Below are 18,091 nucleotides of genomic sequence, written 5' to 3'. Positions count from 1 at the left end.
CCGGCTGCCACCCCGCACTCCTGCCCAGGGGAGCGCACGGGGCGGTGGATGCCTTCTGAATCCTTAGCCCGCGCGCGAGGGGCTCCCGGGAGCCCTTTTCTGGTGGCGATCAGGGGCCCTCTGGCCAGGGGACCAGCGACGTCCTGAACCTCAACATGACGCTCCTGGGCTCGGAGCATTCCTTGCTGATTAGGAGCAAGTTCAGATCAGGTAGGGCTCTGGCACTTAGCGTGCCCTTTCTCAACTGTCCTGTTCCGCAGTTCGCGGCTCAGCCGGCTTTCCCTGTACAAGCTGACACGTTTGCCGCGGCCACTTCAACGTCGCCCCGTCCCTCTCCCCCGCCCCCGAAGCGCATTTTGGAAGTGAGCAGTTGTATTGGACTTTGGGGAGGGGGAAGTCCGTGTCTTCCGTTTGTGCGATGCTTTGGGAGTTGTTGAGTGTGCTTTTGGTGTCTGAAGAGTCAATCGCCCCCCACCTCTTTTTTCCCCTCCCTCACCTCCCCCCCTTACCTCAGTCATCTGGGAACAGAGGTTTTGGAGGGGTACTTTTAAAAGAAATTACTTTGAATATGAACAAATAAGACACTTCCAAGTGTGAGCTGCTTAATAACGTTAATCGCCAAGAAGACGAACCCGATGCTGAGTATGAGGTCCACAGGCCACTTAAAATGTAGCTAATCCAAACAAATGTATTCCCCTACCAAAAAAAAAGTCACTTGGGGGAAGTAAAAATAGAAAATTTGGAACATACCAAGTATTTAAAATGACATCACTGTGAGGGGGGAAAAAAAAGTCCAGTGCCACAAAATGTTCTCCCAAACCATCCAAAATTTATAAATGAGAATTCCCTCCAAAATGACTGTTAGTGGCACACAGAGAAACTCCTCCTTAAGGACCGGGTCTGAGGTGAGTGGAGCACAAAGAGGGAGCACGGGCCTCTCGCTGGACGGTTTGTAGAACCGTGTTTCTGAACCAGTAGAGTGCGGATCTCCCCCACCTATAAACAAAGGGACCCTTGCATTGGTGGGATCATTTTCTCAGAAGCCCTGTGTATAGTAGTGGCCAAAGGCCATTCAGTACAGTAATGATAAAACTCCTACTTGTAAGATGGGCTGCTTTTATGAGGGCTCTGATGGGACTAGTCCACGTAACAGGTGTTCGAAGATTGCTGGCTTTGATTTCTGAGCTCTAATCCTGTGTGTGTATGTGTGTGTGTGTGTGTCTCTATTGAGTTGACCCCGACTCATAGTGACCTGATGTACAGTAGGAAAAACGTCGCCCCGTCCTGCACCCTCTTCATGATCATTGATTGATATGTGTGAGCCAGCTGTGGCTGTGCCAATCCATCTCATTGAAGAAAGAATAATGACAGCGTAGCCTGGCTCCTGCAGGTGGTACCACTCTGTGTTTCGCTCGGGATGGCTCAAGAAGTGAGATGAAGGGATTCTGGGAAGTAACCGTCCTCTGAGACCCCCTCTAATGCTCCCACTTACAAATGCTTTGGTGGGGGTAGGGATGGGAAGGTGATGGAAGTGGGGTACAGATTTTTCTCGATGTTGAAGCAAGGAAAAGTCACGCACCTGGACAGCTGTGATCCTGTGTGTGCTGTGGGGCCCTGAAGTTCGGTGGAATCTGCTAATCACCGAGTTAAGTAGTGGAATGAGCCATTCCTGGTCCTTGGTGAGGTGAGGTGGTTAGTCTGTGAATCAGCTAGAGCAGTGGTTCTCAACCTTCCTAATGCCTTGACCTTTTAATACAGTTCCTCATGTGGTGGTGACAGCCCCCACTCCGCCAACCATAAAAGTATTTTCGTTGCTACTTTATAACTGTAATTTTGCTACTGTTATGAATCGGGCGACCCCCAAAGGCGTCTCAACCCACAGATTGAGAACCCCGAGCTGGAGGTATCTTCACTGCTTTGTAATTTGGTCAGAATGCAGGGCAATACTGCCACCTTTCTGAAGAAGAGAGGACGTTGATGGTGGTTCGCATTTCTTTAGATCGCACCATGGTGAGTTTGTTCATTTGGGACAAATGGGGCAGGTTTGTTTCTCCGGAGATGTTATGAGGCTGTTGAGAATAGACTGAAGAACAGGCTCAGCAAACCCATTATTCTCTCAAGTGAAGTGCCGTTGACCGAGAGACAAACACCCCTTGCCCTGTTCCCCATGCCCAGCTCAGTGCCTTAGTGCAGGGGGCGTCCTGGTGTCTGCCAGCTAGAGTGGCACGCCCTGACTCTGGAGCTTCTTACAGTTTTTGGCTCATTGTATCCCTTTGTTTGTTTGTTTCTTTTCATCTTAGATAAACTTTTGTCAACAGGAAGGATAACTTCAGAAAAGTCTGATGCAAAAGTAGGCCTGCTTAATCCTCCGGCTTTGATAAACAGGGAACCTGGAGTCTGGGGTCTGACACAGTGGTTTGGTCGTCTGAGACTCAGGGATTGGAAATTCCCGGAAAGCTAGGAGAAAATGAATATCATGTCCAATGTAAAGCTAAGGGAATATAATGGTGGGGAACATTTTTTATTTCGGAGGGGAGCTGGTGGTGGTATTTCGTTTTCGGGGCTTTGCGATGTGGAGAGTGGGTTTTGTGTGTGAGACAGCCACCATCCATTCGGGAATACGTATTCGTGTAGCTGTCAGCATGCTACGACACCTGGGCCCTTCCTTGTGGCTGACAAGGAAAAGGAAGGCCTCCCCTTGGTTTTACTCCTCCCTCTCTTTCCTTTCCGTTTTCTTTATCCGCCGCTCAGCACACGAATCCACAGTCTCTACTTCACTGCTAGAGTCTTCTTGCAGAATAGCTTTAGTGTGACTGATTACACAAAGGAGTCCTGGTGGCACAGTGGTTACATGCTGGGCTTCTAACCACAAGATACCCAGTTTGAAACCACCAGCTGCTCCTTGGGAGACAGTTGAGGCTTTCTCTTCCCAGAAGAAGTTATCGTCTCAGAAACCCACAGAGGCGCTTCCGTCCTCTCCTACAGCGTGACTACGAGCTGGAATCGACTATGACTTGGAATCGGCAGTGGGTTTGATTTTGGGTGGCATAGTGGTCAGACATCAAGCTGTGATCCACATGGTCCACCTTTTGAAGCTACCAGCAACTCCCCAGGAGGAAGACTGGGCCTTCTACTCCTGTGAACAGTTACAGACTCAGAAACCCGTGGGGGGAGGGGGGGCATTGCTCTGAGTCAGCATTGACTTGGGGGCCATGAGTAATCATGTTAAAGATGTTTCACAAAACTACCTTATTCTCTGATTAGAGCAATAGAGACCGATAGGAGGCCTTGTGCATAGGTGAGCAGAGAATCACTTGATGTCTAAAATTGTCATGGATAGCCATGGTGTTCCATCAACTTCCTGTCAGCTAGATTCGAAAGATCTTGTCCTTACATACAAAATCCTGTGTCAGAGGACAAACCACGGATGTGTGTGCACATGTTTAATGCTGAGAAGTCAGCTCTGGTGGCCAGATTGAGTACGGTCACAGCTCAAACCCACCATCCCTCCTTGAGCGAAAGCTGGGCTTTGTCCTCTGGCCAAGATGCACAGCCTCAGAAACCTGAAGCAGAGTTCTAGTCTGTTCCGTAACATTCTTAGGCATTAGAATTGACTCACGGAGCGAGGGTTTGATTTGGTATCTGAGAGACCACAGGGGGTCATGGCTGAGGGAACTGAGAAAGTTGTGTTTTGTGAAAAACACAAGCTGATTGTGTTGTTGTTGTTGTTGTTGTTGTTGTTGAAGGACTTATTAGCTTTATAATCTGAGACTTGGAATGAATTCTATAACTTCTCAGTTTACTGCTTATGGATCATGAGGATGATTCTGGGGTTGTTGTGAGAATTCATTGTACCTTGAAGAATGCCTGGTACTTAGTAAACCATCCATAAACGGTGGCCTGCTGTTAATATTAACGGGCAGTGGGTGGGACCCTTCCTCTCTCTGAACCTCCAGGACTTAAATCCGTCCGTGTAGAAGCTGAAGCCCTTTGCTAACATTGTATGGTTCTCTGACGGGAGAATCAAAATTGTGATGGAGCTGTGTGACTGTTGTGCAGAGACAGCAGGCTGTTGACACAAATACAGCGCTCGGGAGCACACTTTTACAGTTCTTATTTGCTCAGGATTGATTTTACAGTATCTCTGATTAGTGTTACTGTCAAACATTCTCTCAAATTACCCTAGCCCTTGTGTTAGACAAAACACAAGGACGCACGGGTGCAGGTGAGCCTGCAACCCGCACATTTTACCCAAAGAACCACAGTAAACCGAGGGACGTCTCCTGGGGGAGGTTTCTTCTAAACAGTTGTTGCACTTTCTTTGCCTCCTTCTTGTGCTCCCTGTCCCCAGGCCAAGTTTGTCCCAACAGTGACAGGAAGCTCAGCCCCATCCCTCACAGATTCAAGGTTGCCTGATGTAACAGCTGGAAAAGCGTGCAATATTTGGGATGCTACTTTACAAAAATGTTATTTGTTGTATTCTCTGAGATTTAAATTTGATTTAGGGTTCTATATTTCATCAGGCAATCCCAAGTATTGCCTGAAAGCTCTTTGATCCACATTCTAAGATTATCCTGCCTAAAATCCCATCAAGCTCTTGGAGTTTCCAGTGCCCAAAAGGCATGCAACTCACAAGAGACTAGGGATGGGGAGGGGGGGCGTGCTAAGTATGAACTCTGGACCCCACTGGAATAGTGCTGAGAAATGCATGGAGGAATAACACGAGAATATCACTGCTCGCTTTCTGGGGAGGAGGAAGCCTGGGCTCAGACAGTAATGGGGTACCAGAACATGGATTTGCAGCTGAAGGAAACAAAGGAATATGCAAAGCACACTTCTGGGAAGAAGTGGCTGAACGCATCTAAAGGTGGAATAGTGGGATACACCCAGCCGTCTCCCCAGCTGTTGCCCAGTCAGTGCTGACTCACGCTGGCTCCTACGTGAGTCAGAATAGAACACTGCTCCATAGGGTTTCAGTGGCTGATTTTTTAGAAGTCAATTATTTAATTTTTTTTTTTGGAGACATTTCTGGGTGGACTTGAGCCTCTAGTCATTGGGGAACTTATTAGGCTTTTATCCCGCCAAGGGACTTCAGTGTAACACCACACTTCCTGATCCTCACTGCTCCCCGCGACCCCATCCCACCTTGAGCTCTTCATTGTCTATAATTGGCTGCTTGCCCTTCCAGAAAAGCCAAGAGGCCTCTCAGGGTGGTGGGGCTGGGGTGCTGCAGATCACCGCCCACCCCCTCTTCTTCTTTCCACTCTTCAGATGAACTCAAATGAGCTACTATTTCCTACTTTAAACGAGATCCTTTATGTCTCCAAGACTGACTTTTCTTTCCTAGAAAGTGGAAAACCTGTGGAATTGGTTCCCCAGATCAGAATGAACACTTTTGAGCCTGCTTCCAGCATGAGAACAAGAGCCGCTCAGCCCTAGTTGTCCCTGATGAAGATTTTGTTTTATGAAACACACAGCAAAGCAAACAGAAATACAGCTGCCATCCAGTGGAGTCATGTGTGGCAGAGCCCACGTGTGGGCGTAGACCCGTGTTCCATTCTGGTTTGCAGTGTTGGCTGTTTGAAGTAGACCCCCAGGCCTTTCCTCTGAGCTGCTCCTCTGGCTGCACTCAAGCCTCCCACCTTGTGGCTCGTAGCTGAGTGGTTAACAGTTTGCGTCGCCCAAGGACTCCGCTTTGTTTCCTAATCTAGGACAAATCATTTTAGCTCCCAGAGTTTATTTCGCATCCTATGGAAAATAGAGGTATGTGCACCTCTTTTCATTGACCTCTTTAAATTGCGTGCACATTTTCTATCAAATAAAAGATTTTGATACATTCATCTGGGATGTTGCTTCCAGCCTTAAGTGGTCACATTTGCCCAAGTGAACAGCCCTGAGTATTTTTGTCAACCTTTAAAAGCTGTACATTTCATAAAAGCATTAACCATGTCTCTTTTGTGAACGGCTGTATTCTCAGGAGACCTGACCACAGAGTACCTGCTTGATAGATAGTTCTTGAATACATGAATGAGCAAGTCACACCTTGTCTCATCATCATGGAGGATATCTGATGGTGCAATAGCTAAAGTAATTAGCTACCCCCCAGCTGCCCCAAGGGAGAGATGGGCAGCCTGCGTCCTTAAGGAAGTCTGGCTTTGGAAAGCCTGTGGGGCAGTTCTGCTCGATGCAACGGGGTTGCTATGAGTCAGATTCAGCTCAACAGCAGTGCTTTTTGAGTTATCGTCATCATTGAGTCCCTCAGTGGTACAGAGGGTTTAAAATTATTTTATCATATTTTCATCCGTCACACAGTATTCTCTGTTCAACAGCAGTGGTTTCTGGTTTATCTTCCTCATATGATTGTTTGGAATCTTCAACATCAACACAGAACTCTTAAGTTTTTCAGTTCCTTCCTAGGCTCCGTCTTCCTTGTGAAATGTCATTGGTGAGTTTTGCAACAGCAGTCTACTTGAGGAAGTGCATCCTAATTATTCCTCTTTCAACCTGGTATTTAAATGACCAGGAGAATGCTTTCAAGTGGGGAGGGAGTGTGACTTGTTCCTTTAAAAAAAATCTTTCAGAAATTCTGTAGATGAAATGAGAAGAGGGAGCGGAGAACCAAACTATCATTCTCCTCCTGCAAAGAAACAGAGAGTGAAGTGGAGAAGACTCAGGAAGAATCCAATTCACATGCCTTATGTTAACATGGTGATGGCTGGACACGAACCAGCACTGAAGTCCATGATCTGACATAGAGGCCACGGCTATGGCCGACCCAAAACTAAAACAGTGATGTGCAGTGGGGAAAAGCTACAGATCAAAATGATGTGAAAGAAAATAACCGCCCATGTGGAGTCAGAGCGTTAGTGTTACTGGAAAAGACAACACACACACACACACACACACACACACACACACACACACACACACTTAAAGAGAAGCAATACTCTAAGATGCAAAAGGATTTAATTGCATCCTACCCAGAAGATATGCTGATATTTTAACTCCTGATATCTGTGAATACAATCTTGTTTGGAAATGGTCTTTGAAGATGGCACCAGTCTTACACGAGGTCATATTGGAGTAGTGTGGGTTCTAATCCAGCCTGAATAGTATCCTTCCAAAGAAGAGACGCCGAAAGTCAGACGAAGGATGGTGGCCCTGTGGAAATGCAGCTACAAGTCACGGGACACCTGGTAAAATCAGAAATAGGGAGCACTGAGAAAGGCTCTTCCCTCAGAGGCCTCCTGGGGCACATGGCTGGGCCAATATGTCCTCTGAGAGTCCAGAGGTTCCAAACGTATGCGACCTGCCACCTCTCTTTCAGGGAAAAAACCAAGTTACTCAGCACCCTCTGGCAATGAAAACACTTTTATGTTATAGAGCCTGTAATACAGGTAAAGTGTAGGTATTGCTGTTGCAGGTTTCCCCACTCCTGCCCCCTGGATTGTTCCAGAGCCCCCAAGTGGGGGGGCATTTCCCACTTTAGCAAACAGTTGTTTAGACTTCCCGGAACTGTGGGATGAGGAAGGGCTCATCTTGTAAGCCGCCTCCTCTGTGGTGCTTTGTCACAGTGGCCGAGGGAACTAGTACATACGGATGTTGAAAACCAAACGAACCCGCTGCTATGGAATCAAATCAATAAGGCCTCCGATCTTACTGAATACAGACAGCCCCTCCTTGAACCCAGGGCGCACTGGGTTTGAATACCCGATCTTGCAGTCAGCAGTCCAAGGCCTCCTGTAATTGCAAACTTTTAAGAATTAAAAACTTAACAGCCAATCTCCAGTGGCCACCCCTGTATACATAGGCAAAGAATGCAAACAAATAAACAAACAAACAAACAAAAAACCCTCTTGTTGTAGGCGTGGTTACAAGTGGGGATGCCTGAGTTATAAAACGTGGGTTAAAATCAAAGTTCTGTGATTCACTAGCTGCGTGGATGTGTGCGATGCTTACCCTCCCTATACCTGACTGAGCATCCTCACTCATGAAATGGAGCTGATACTTCCGACTGGTGGCATCAAGTTGTCACCATCAATCAAAGATGTCAAATTCATAAAAATGGCTAAGACAAAGTGCGCGGCCATTAAACATCACTATTATTAGCCTTGGGTTGTGTTTGGTTACTAACCACAAGGTAGGCAGTTCAAAGTCACTCACTAGCTTAGCACCAAAGGAGAAAGTGAGGCTCTCTTTTCCATAAAGATTGTTCCAGAAACCCTAGAGAGCAGTTGACTGTTAGATAGGACGCCGATGAGTTGGAATCTAAGTTGCTGGCAAGCCCTACTGCACCCACACCAGGAGAAACAGGTTTGTTTTCTCCTTGACTGTATTTTTGTTTGCTGCATCTTTATCCTCTGTTAGTACTAGTGGTCAAGTACTGATGCCCCAGAAGAAGAAGAGAGATAGTAGAGTGTAATCCTTGTCCTTAAGGAGCACATGGATTAAAAAATAGTTCCCTGGTAATTCCCAAAATTGCTGCGCGAGAGTTGTGTGTCTGATCATCTATTCACTCAGCACCTAAGTGTTCAAGGTTTCTCATAGTGACGAGCTGGGTTATACCTCCTGGAAGCAGTTCTCTGCTCGCCCCTTGGGTTGTGATGGGTTGGCCTCCACTCGATGGCAGTGGTGAGTGTCCTCACAGGGTTTGCCCTCGAACAGTGTGTCCTGTACATGCTATGGGGACTTGTACTTTCAGCAGAGGGCACGTGTCTGTCCCACAGGCACACACAGTTAGCTGCCAAACTTCTCAAGACCAAATTATTTTCTGTTTTGAAATCGTGTTGATACCCTGTGCTTTAAGTTATGGACCGTATGCTAAAATCAAGGGGAAATTTTGTTGGAGATAATATGTATTCTGATAGGAATATGGGGAATACATATGAAGGGACTTCTAAAAACGTCATGAGGAAAAACTCCATTATCTTTTCATACCTTTCACCACAAACCTTTTGAAGCACCCTCATAGGTCACAAATTGAGTCTGGTTGTGGGAGTGGTGGAGGGAGGCCTGTTTCTTAAGAGTCAAACAATTACGCAGGCTTCTGGCTATGCAGTTACATGGTCTACAGCTGGGGTAAATGTGTCCCAAGAAACCTGAGGGTTTGAAAATACTGGTGGGTGATATATGTCCCACAGCTCACAAACGCATCAGAGCATGTATTTTGATAGTCATGTGGAATAGAATTTTTGAAAGCTCTGGTTTTTTCTAGGTCTGGCTTACAGCATGTCTTGGACATATCGCTATTTTCTGACTATATTGATTTGCTTATGTATGATATGACCTTCCCTCACCATCTTAATATGACTACAATGGCCCCACATTCCTCTCCTGGCTGTCTATTTTTCCACAGCTTTCAGGACTACACATTTTACTTTTGTTCACCTGTTTATTATTTGTCTTGTCTTAAGGGTCAGAATTTTTATATGTTTTGCAACTTTATTCCTCAGTACCTAAAACAATGCTTGACATAGAGAAGGAACTCCTGGAATATGGGTTGAATGAACACATTTGAATATTCCCCCAAAGACAATTCATAAACAATAAAAGGAAATAGCATCGTTGTTTAGTTATATGTAAACAAATGTTTATGTAGATACTAGAGTATGTGTGAGAGAAAATTAGGAATAAAAGGGGTGAGTGACTATAAATACAAGCTTCCAAACAGTAATATCGTCATGAGTTAGTGCTGCTGTAGCAGGAATAACACGAGTGGATGACGTTAAAGGACAAAAATGCATTTCGAAAACTCGTTCTGGAGGGACAAACCCAGGTGGCATAGTGGGTCACTCCCTGGGCTCCTCACTGAAAAGCCAGCAGTGCACACCCACCAGCCATTCTGCGGGTTTTGCTCCCTCATGGGAGCTGGGCGTCTTTACAGATGTACAGCCTCAGAAATGCAAAGGAAGCAGTTCTCCTCTGTCCGATAGAGTCACTGCGAGCTGGAGAGCACTTAATAGCAAAGAATTTGTTTGGTTGATTTGGGGTTCAGAAGACTTGAAGTCCAAATTGAGAGTATGGCTTTAGGGGGAGGTACCCCTTGATGTCAGCTTGAAGTAACTTCTATCCTTGTGGTTATTCCACTTACCCTACTCATCAGATAACACCTATCTCCCCCCTGTCCATCCTGCTTTTTTTCTAAACCAGAAGGGACTACGTTTAAGAGCTAGTCTATGCTGGTAGAGCCTCAGTTGACTGACTGGTTGCACTTCGTTAAGTTGCATTGTGAGACATGATTACATTGTATTCAATTAAATTACATCATAATGATAGGGGTTAGGATTCCATCACATATTTTAAGAGGAACAAAATTCAATCGATAGAACCAGGAACGGAAGAGGCAAGAAATGGCATGGGCCATAGCACAGAGGTAGTAGACAGTTAATAGTACTGTTTGTTTCTAGGTGGGCAACAATTTCTCAAGTGTTTATTATTAAGCTAATTCATTAAATAAGAATCATTTGTAGCCCAGAAATGAAAACATAGTTATAGGGACAGTCATGGTTTAGTGATGGAATTCTAGACTTTCTTGCAAGAGGAAGAGTTTAGCAAATTATTATATACCCACTTGGTTCAATCCATGGCCAGTACAGATCATGCATAGCCACCACTCAGTCTATTCTCCCCAGGTCTGTCTGGGCTGGTTTCTCAGTCTGATGCAAAGTTCTGTATGGAACTCTCCGTAACCAGGTTCTAGATAAGTAAGAAGGCTCTTAAACAGGTGAATCCAGAAATGGTTCAGTAGTAATCAACCCAATCCCCGCCCCCCCCAATAAAAGCATTCTATTTTTGTTCCTTTTCTGTTCTAGTAACATATCCTGGTAGCACAGTGGGTTGAGGACTGGGTTGCTAACCACAAGGTCGGTGGCTCAAAAGCACCAGTTCCTCAGAGAAAGGAAAATGTGTCTGTTCTCACCTGTCAGTATTTACAGCTTCAGAAATCCTCTGCTCTGTCTGTCAGGGTTTTGATGGCAGCAGCAGGACTCAGTGGCAGTGGGTTAGTTCTTGTTCATGCACAGATGCACAAAGGTTTTTAGAAGGTTACACAGTTGGTTCTAACTTCTGGCAACCCTAGCAGACCAGGACTAGAAGAACTGCCCCTTTGGATTTCTGAGACGATCTATAGGCGTAGAAAGCCTCATCTCCTGCAGTGTGGCTCATGGTTCTGAACTGCCCACCTTGCATTTCGCAGCCCACCTCACAATCCATTACGCCACCAAGGCTCCTCAGGCATCTACGTATGCTTTAATCTCTCAGAACAGTGACTTTTCAAATCATCAATAAAAAAGTCAGTGAAAGGGTTTGGGAAAATATATTAGCCATTTGGAATTAAAAGAATTCAGCTTTATGCTTATGTATAATAACAAATTCCATGTGGAATAAAGAACAAGGAAATCGATATGAAATATTTATTTTTTAAAAATAGGAGAATGATCTTATAATCATGGAGTGGGACAAACATTTCTAAGCAGACCTATAGGGCAGGGTGCGAATGAACATCACCACACTTCACCATTTCACAGGTGTATGATGGGAGCATTTTGTCGAATCACCAAAACAACTCTGAAAGCCAAACAATTCGCTGAAAGAAAATATTTGAAATATGTATGTGGGGAAAAGTTATTTCTAGAAGCAATGAGGGAGGGAAGAAACGAAAGCAAAGCACTCAGGAGAAGGATTGCAATGCAAGGGGCGGGGAGCAGGCATGGCCCAGACACACACAAAACATGCCCACCTCCTGAACACCAACAATAATGCAAATGGAAAGAAAATGCTATTTTTCCCCAAACATAAGATTCACGAAACTGTTACAATATTGACAGCTTAATAGGAGACGAAGTGTCGAGAAACGGTTACACATTGATGAAACAGGGTATCCGTGAAGATTTAAATGATCCAATTCCACAGTCTCTCAAACTCTTATAGCTACTGGGTTGATTTTAACATACCAACCCTGAGGTCAGAGAAGAATTATCCCCGGGGTTTCCAAAGCTATGGATCTTTACGGGAGCAGCAATTTCTACTGAACTGTAAACAAGCCCCACCATCTTACCCAGATACATTCAAGTATCTAATCTAAAGAAGTGTTTGTCTGTACGTGGATTTTCAGAGCATCATTGTGTACAATGACAAACAAGAAGATGGAACTATATATATATTTATTTATATATATAGAAATAAAACAAGCCTGTTACCTTTGAGTCTCTTCCCACTCTGAGACCGGAGAGGGAGAGGACAGCGTAGAAGGGCCCCCAGAGGACTTCCTTGGCCACAGTTCTGGAAGGAGACTGCCAGTTTCCTCCCAGCCTGGTGAGTTTGACCTGGTGGCCTTTTCATTCAAAGCCAAGCACTTAACCACTGAATTACCAGGACCTCATAGAACCACATAAGCATCGATCCATACCAGTACCAGTTATAAAAGAACCCATCCTAATGTATGGTGAGCATAATAGAGGTGTGCTTAATTGAACTGTAGTACGATTAAATTGTATAAATTAAAAATGTAAGATAATCAATACAATGCAGGTCAGCTCCAGTGAACTGCTTCTGATCATGGTTGAGGGATGTGAATAGCCTTGCTGTCTGTCAGACAAAGAGCATAGTACATTCAATTATGGCAGACGTAGTTAGGTTAAATGTCATTTCTTATCATTTGATCTCCCTTTTGACCCATTTTAAAATTGTTTCAGTTTTGTTTTGTTTTAAGTAAAGGGGAAATGCATGTGGATTAAGCTTCTGGTGAATCCCCTCTGACCATGCACCGGGGATACCATGCAAAACACATTGGAAAGCAGATATTGCAGATGATATTAGGTTAACATTTAGCACCTTATCATTTGATCTCCCTTATGATTCATTTAAAAATTTGTTCTAGTTTTAAGTATGTTCTGTTTTCTTTTAGATCGAGGTTTTTACCACTTTTACTATGTTATTATTATTAGTTTCGTGTTTGTTGTTTTTAATGATTTTTTGTATAGGAAATCCTGAATAGGCTAATTGCTAGCGACAATAACCGGATTAAGGGTTCCTTGTGGGCATGGCAAAAGAGGTTGGGGGGAAATGGAGCATTAATAAGGATGAGTACAAGAATGAAGAAAATGTTCTGAAACAGCTTGTGGTGATGATTGTACAAATCTTCTTAGTGTGATTGAACCATTGAATCCTATGAAATGAAAATTAGATGCCAATAAACTGTTTTTAAAATGATAAAACCCTGTAGCTTATATAGGAAGTTTGCCAAGATATGCAACAATTGTTTAAGAAACAGATTATGCTCTGACGTTATTTTAAAACCAAAAAATAGTTTGGCAAAACTAGTTTAAATGGAAAGCATCTACATTGAACATTGTGTTATTTTTGGGGCTCTGTGGGATCAAATTGACAACAGCAACTATTAGAGAGGCACCGACAGGGCAGTGAAGTGTCCGTCTCTGTGAGATCAGAAAAGGAGGCGGTGAGAATGGTGCCCAGCTCAAGCATTTTGTCAATGTCACTAACTGTGCACCTGAACATGGTCGAATCGGTGTGTGTGTGGCTTCGGATGCTCGCAACAGCAGCAATAAAATTCAGGGGAAAACCAGGATGAAACAGACAACTCATTTTTATTTATGTAAAAACATTTATATATCAAATCAGAGGGGGGGAAAGCTGGTAAGCGTGATCCCAGGAGTAAGGATGAGAGGGAGATCTTATCTCTTCTTTGTCTCCCTAATCTTCTAACATAAGAATGTGCTGGTATCTTACGATACAACACCAAGTGCACTCCAAGTGGCCTGATCCCATGTGTGTCAGAGTGACACTGTGTTGCCTGGAGTTTCAGTGACTGATTTGAGAAAGTAAATTGTCAAACCTTCCTTCTGAGGCTCCTTGAGGTGAACGGTGGGAACGTCCAGCGTTTGGCTTAGCAGCCACGTGTTATCAACCGTTTGCACGACTCGGGAACTCCTGTGCCGATTTAAAAACGTGTACAGCGCAAGGAAAACAGTGACACAAGAGGAGTGAGAAGCAAGACCGAGCTGTGAGGCATCCATGAGGGTGTAGAGGCTGTGGTTGTTGTGCTATATATAGTACACGGCCAACATGATAGAATCTACTCGAAGTTTATCTAGCATCGACCCACCACATACACCACACAGAGAGAGACACCTCAACAAATTCTGAAAATCAGACAAAGCAGTAATGATAGAAAGACGTTTCGAAGCTGAAATAATTTGAAGTCAGCAACTTGGGAATCAAAACATACCATACGCATATCAAGGGGGTTCAAGTACTGGCAAAGAAAACAGCCCTGAAGGTGCATTCCCAATGTGACGTCTGTGGGTGTGAGGTTCTGAGTCAGGGGGTTCCTCTTCTGTTTTTTGTGTCTGCGTGGTGTTCTTTAAACCCCCGTGGCAATAAATCAATCGGCAGGAAGCATTGTTTGTGAGTTGGCTTTACCCCAGAGGACCACAGGGGAGGGAAGGGTTAAAGATCACCTCTGACTGAGGGGCAAAGGAATCAGGTGGCTGAGAACCTGGGAGGTTTCTTTTGTTATTGAACTTGCCGCAGCCTTAGAGCTTGTGCAACTCAAGGTACAGGTCACAAGTAAAACAAAAAAGGAACTCCCTGCCATCTCCTTGATTCCGACTCTAGGGACCCTGTAGGACAGGGCCCATTCCCCTTGTGGATTTCCCAGACAGGAACTCTTTCCAGGGATGGAAAGCCTCTCTTTCCCCCAGAAGCGACTGGTGGTCTCACACCACTACACTATGGGAACTGACTTCTTAGCTATGAGGCTTGGACCCGCGGAGCCCCCTTGGAGAGGCCGGTCGATTCCAGCTGCCTACCTTTCAGTAAGCAGCCCATCAACCACTGGGCCAGGGGGCCTTTCCTAAACTTTAACACAGTAACACACAATTAAGAATATGTAATCGGTGTCGTGTAATATATATTTATTTAATATACTCAATATATTTCGTATACTATACATTAATAAAAATATACAATGTATGCACATCTAAATACATATCATACTGATCCATATATTTTAGAAACCAGGTGATATTTTATAATAGCGTTTAAATCATTCATAAAAAAATCATAATTTACATATCATGGCATAGTGACATAAACATTATATACTAATCAATATAAATTAATATTAATATGACCATAAACTAACTACCATTACTGGACTGCGTTAAGATTTGTTACATGCTTTGTTCATTAAAGCTCACTGCCATCAAGTCGATTTGGATGCATGGTGACCCTACCTAGGGTCTCCGAGCCGTACTTGTTACAGAAACAGATAACCTCACCTTCCCACTGACGAGTGGCTGCTGGGGCTGAACCGCCGACCTTGTGGTCAGCAGGGTATGGCATGCTGTGGTGTGGGATGGTATTTTTGTTGAGCTTCCCAGGGATTAGTCGCTGTTGAGTCCATCCCAACGCACGGCAACTCCCTGTCCTACAGGTGTATCTGTCTCGACAACTCCCTGTCCTACAGGTGTATCTGTCTCGGCAACTCCCTGTCCTACAGGTGTATCTGTCTCGGAGGGTTTCCGTGGGGGGCACCTTTCAGAAGTAGATCTCCGGGCCGTGGTTTTGCAGCACTGCTGGATGCTGTTAAACCAACAACCTTTAGATCATCTGTGAGTGAAAACTTCTAAGTTACAAGCTTATAAGTAATTCTTTTTTCAAGCAGCCCCAAGAAAGAGACACATTTCATAACACCAGCATCTTGTGATGGTCTCTGAGGAGTTTCTCTCCAGCTTTTTTTATTTCCCACGATAGGGACTGCTGAGCAAAAAGTAAGCAGTTCAAAACCCAGCTGCTCCATGGGCGTGTGGTGGGGGTGTGTGGATGAGGCTTTCTGACTCCCTTAAAGTGTTACAATCTCGGAAACCCACCACGGGCAGTTTTCACTTTCCTGTAGGTTTGCTGAATCCAGTAGACGGCAGTGAGCGTAGTTTGGGGCTTCAGGTTACGTTTAAGAGTGATAAAGAGACTAGTCACCATCATGGAGTTTTATATTGTATTCTGCTAAGCACTGTGTATATGTACCACCCCTGAGTCTCTCTTGTTGAAGCAAAGTTGTGAAGAGGGCAGCACGGTCGTCCTTGTCATTCAGAGAAGGGGGCGTTGGGCTCCCGCTCTGGGGGTCCATGTCCCCAAGGGAGCAGAGTCCTCGCCGGGGTCCCAGGACCGTTGCCCTGGCTCTAAAGATCAGCACAGGCTCACGGCGACGGGTCTTCAGCCACTACTTGGACTCCGAATCCTACTTTTGGAATCTCTTTTAACTGAAAATACTGTTCTGTCTAAAAATAAAGTCCAAGAGACATGCTCTCTCTGAGGGGAGAAACGTTTTGGGAACCAGACAGCAAAATTCCAACACTTTATATTTCTCTGAGACAGTAAACCCTGCTCCCCCTCCCACCCTAATATATAAATAAAATCACCCCAGGTATAATAGTTTTGTTTTCACATCAACTCTGTGAACTGGCAGTACTGATGAAGTGACCGAGGTTCACAGACATTATGAAATATGCTCAAGGTCACCCAGAGCTTCAGTAGTACAACCCACCCTGGAATTCTGGCCTCCTCGCTCAGCACATACCCACTGAGAAATGTGCAGCCCAGGAAAGCAGAGCCCAGGCTGCAAGGCTGGCGGGTACTTGGCTCTCGGAACTAAATGGCTGCTTGGCTGCAAGCGGTCTCCTCCCAGAGTAGCTCCTCCACTGGTTTCGAGATATAAGGAGGTAGTTTGTGCGTGGAGGTCAAAACTCAGCCAGTCTGACTCAGTCTGGCTGGGAGAGGAGAACAGAATGGGGCACAGCGAGATCAAGGGCGCGCTTGGCTCGGCAGAAACAGCAGCCTGTGCAGCGGGCTCGGTTCTGCGCACATAATTCCGAACCTGGCGGCACCACGGGTGTCCAGAGACAGAGCGTGTGGACAAGCGATATGCTTGGCTGCTTCAAAAGCTGGGTCTAGCAGGGCCATGATGATTTTCTAACATTTAAGGATACATTTTATTGTACCATATTTCCACACTTTAAAAGTGGTTTCATAAAGTACACACATGCACACAGCTTCAAAAAATATTGTGAAGATAATCAATTACTCTTAATTACATTTCCCACAAAATTTTTGAAGGCTCTCTACACATCCATACTCACATTTAAAGGTGTTTGCATTTGAGTAAATATTTTATTTATATATATATATTTAAGTGTGGGTATACACAACTTTAACTTATATATGTACTTAAAATATAAAAGTGGGTTTTATAAAGTTAAAGTGTCCACACACACACACACATATATATATCTACATATAATATATATATATATATATGCAGGAGTTTTAAAAAGTTGATGGAAAAATAGAATTAAACAACAATGAGATTTTTCCATGAACCTTTGAAAAAAATCCACAGGAGCATGATTTTATATATTTATATATATGTAGTCTTTAGAGTTTAAAGTGTATGTGTATATATGTGTAATATGTGTATATATATATACTATATATGAATATATGTGTAACATATGTATATTTCTGGTGGTGCTGTCAGGTAAATGTTAGACTGCTAACCTCAAGGTCATTAGTTCAAGGCCGCCAGCCATTCCTTGTGAAAGGATGGAGCTGTTCTGGGAAAATTGTACAGCCTCAGAAACCCTATCCAGGAGAAGAAGGTAAGAGTCAGAATCAGTTCAATGGCAGTGGACACACACACACGGTCAAAAACTATTACTACTAGGATTCTGTCACAATATACCTGCTCCTTCGTCAAGGATAACAAGAACTGTTCTCTAAGAATTCCATTGGGAAACCTTACTGCTTCCACCCCACAACCCTGATCTCCTGCAGATCTGTTGTTGTTGTTGTTGTTAACAAAACTCAAAGGTTCAAAACAAAAAGTAACACAGCAATTTGGACCCTTAAAGATGTCAAAACTGTCTTTTGAAATGGAGTAAATCAAAGGTCACAACATTCTAGAGGAACAATCAGAGGTACGGAAACAGTCCCGTCATACATGTGCAGATCTAGATGGAAACAGTCCCGTCATACATGTGCAGATCTAGATGGAAACAGTCCCGTCATACATGTG

At 44.4% G+C, this 18,091-nt stretch overlaps 1 protein-coding gene across 3 annotated transcripts in view; it reads left to right on the top strand.

The window, feature by feature from the left end:
• The first annotated feature begins 92 nt into the window (after positions 1–92).
• The window catches only part of MYOCD (myocardin), a 137,487-nt gene continuing 119,488 nt past the window's right edge, over positions 93–18,091 (top strand). For all 3 annotated transcript variants that reach the window (XM_045293526.1, XM_045293525.1, XM_004709338.2), the window contains exon 1: positions 93–210. In XM_045293526.1, the coding sequence (XP_045149461.1) occupies positions 156–210 (55 nt within the window). In that variant the 5' untranslated portion in view covers positions 93–155. The remainder of the gene's footprint in view (positions 211–18,091) is intronic.

This window comes from Echinops telfairi, unplaced genomic scaffold, assembly GCF_000313985.2.
Source record: "Echinops telfairi isolate 266 unplaced genomic scaffold, ASM31398v2 ScPeMD7_2010;HRSCAF=2546, whole genome shotgun sequence".
In the NCBI taxonomy this organism is placed as follows: Eukaryota; Metazoa; Chordata; class Mammalia; order Afrosoricida; family Tenrecidae; genus Echinops; species Echinops telfairi.
This window is presented reverse-complemented; position numbering and strand designations above follow the sequence as displayed.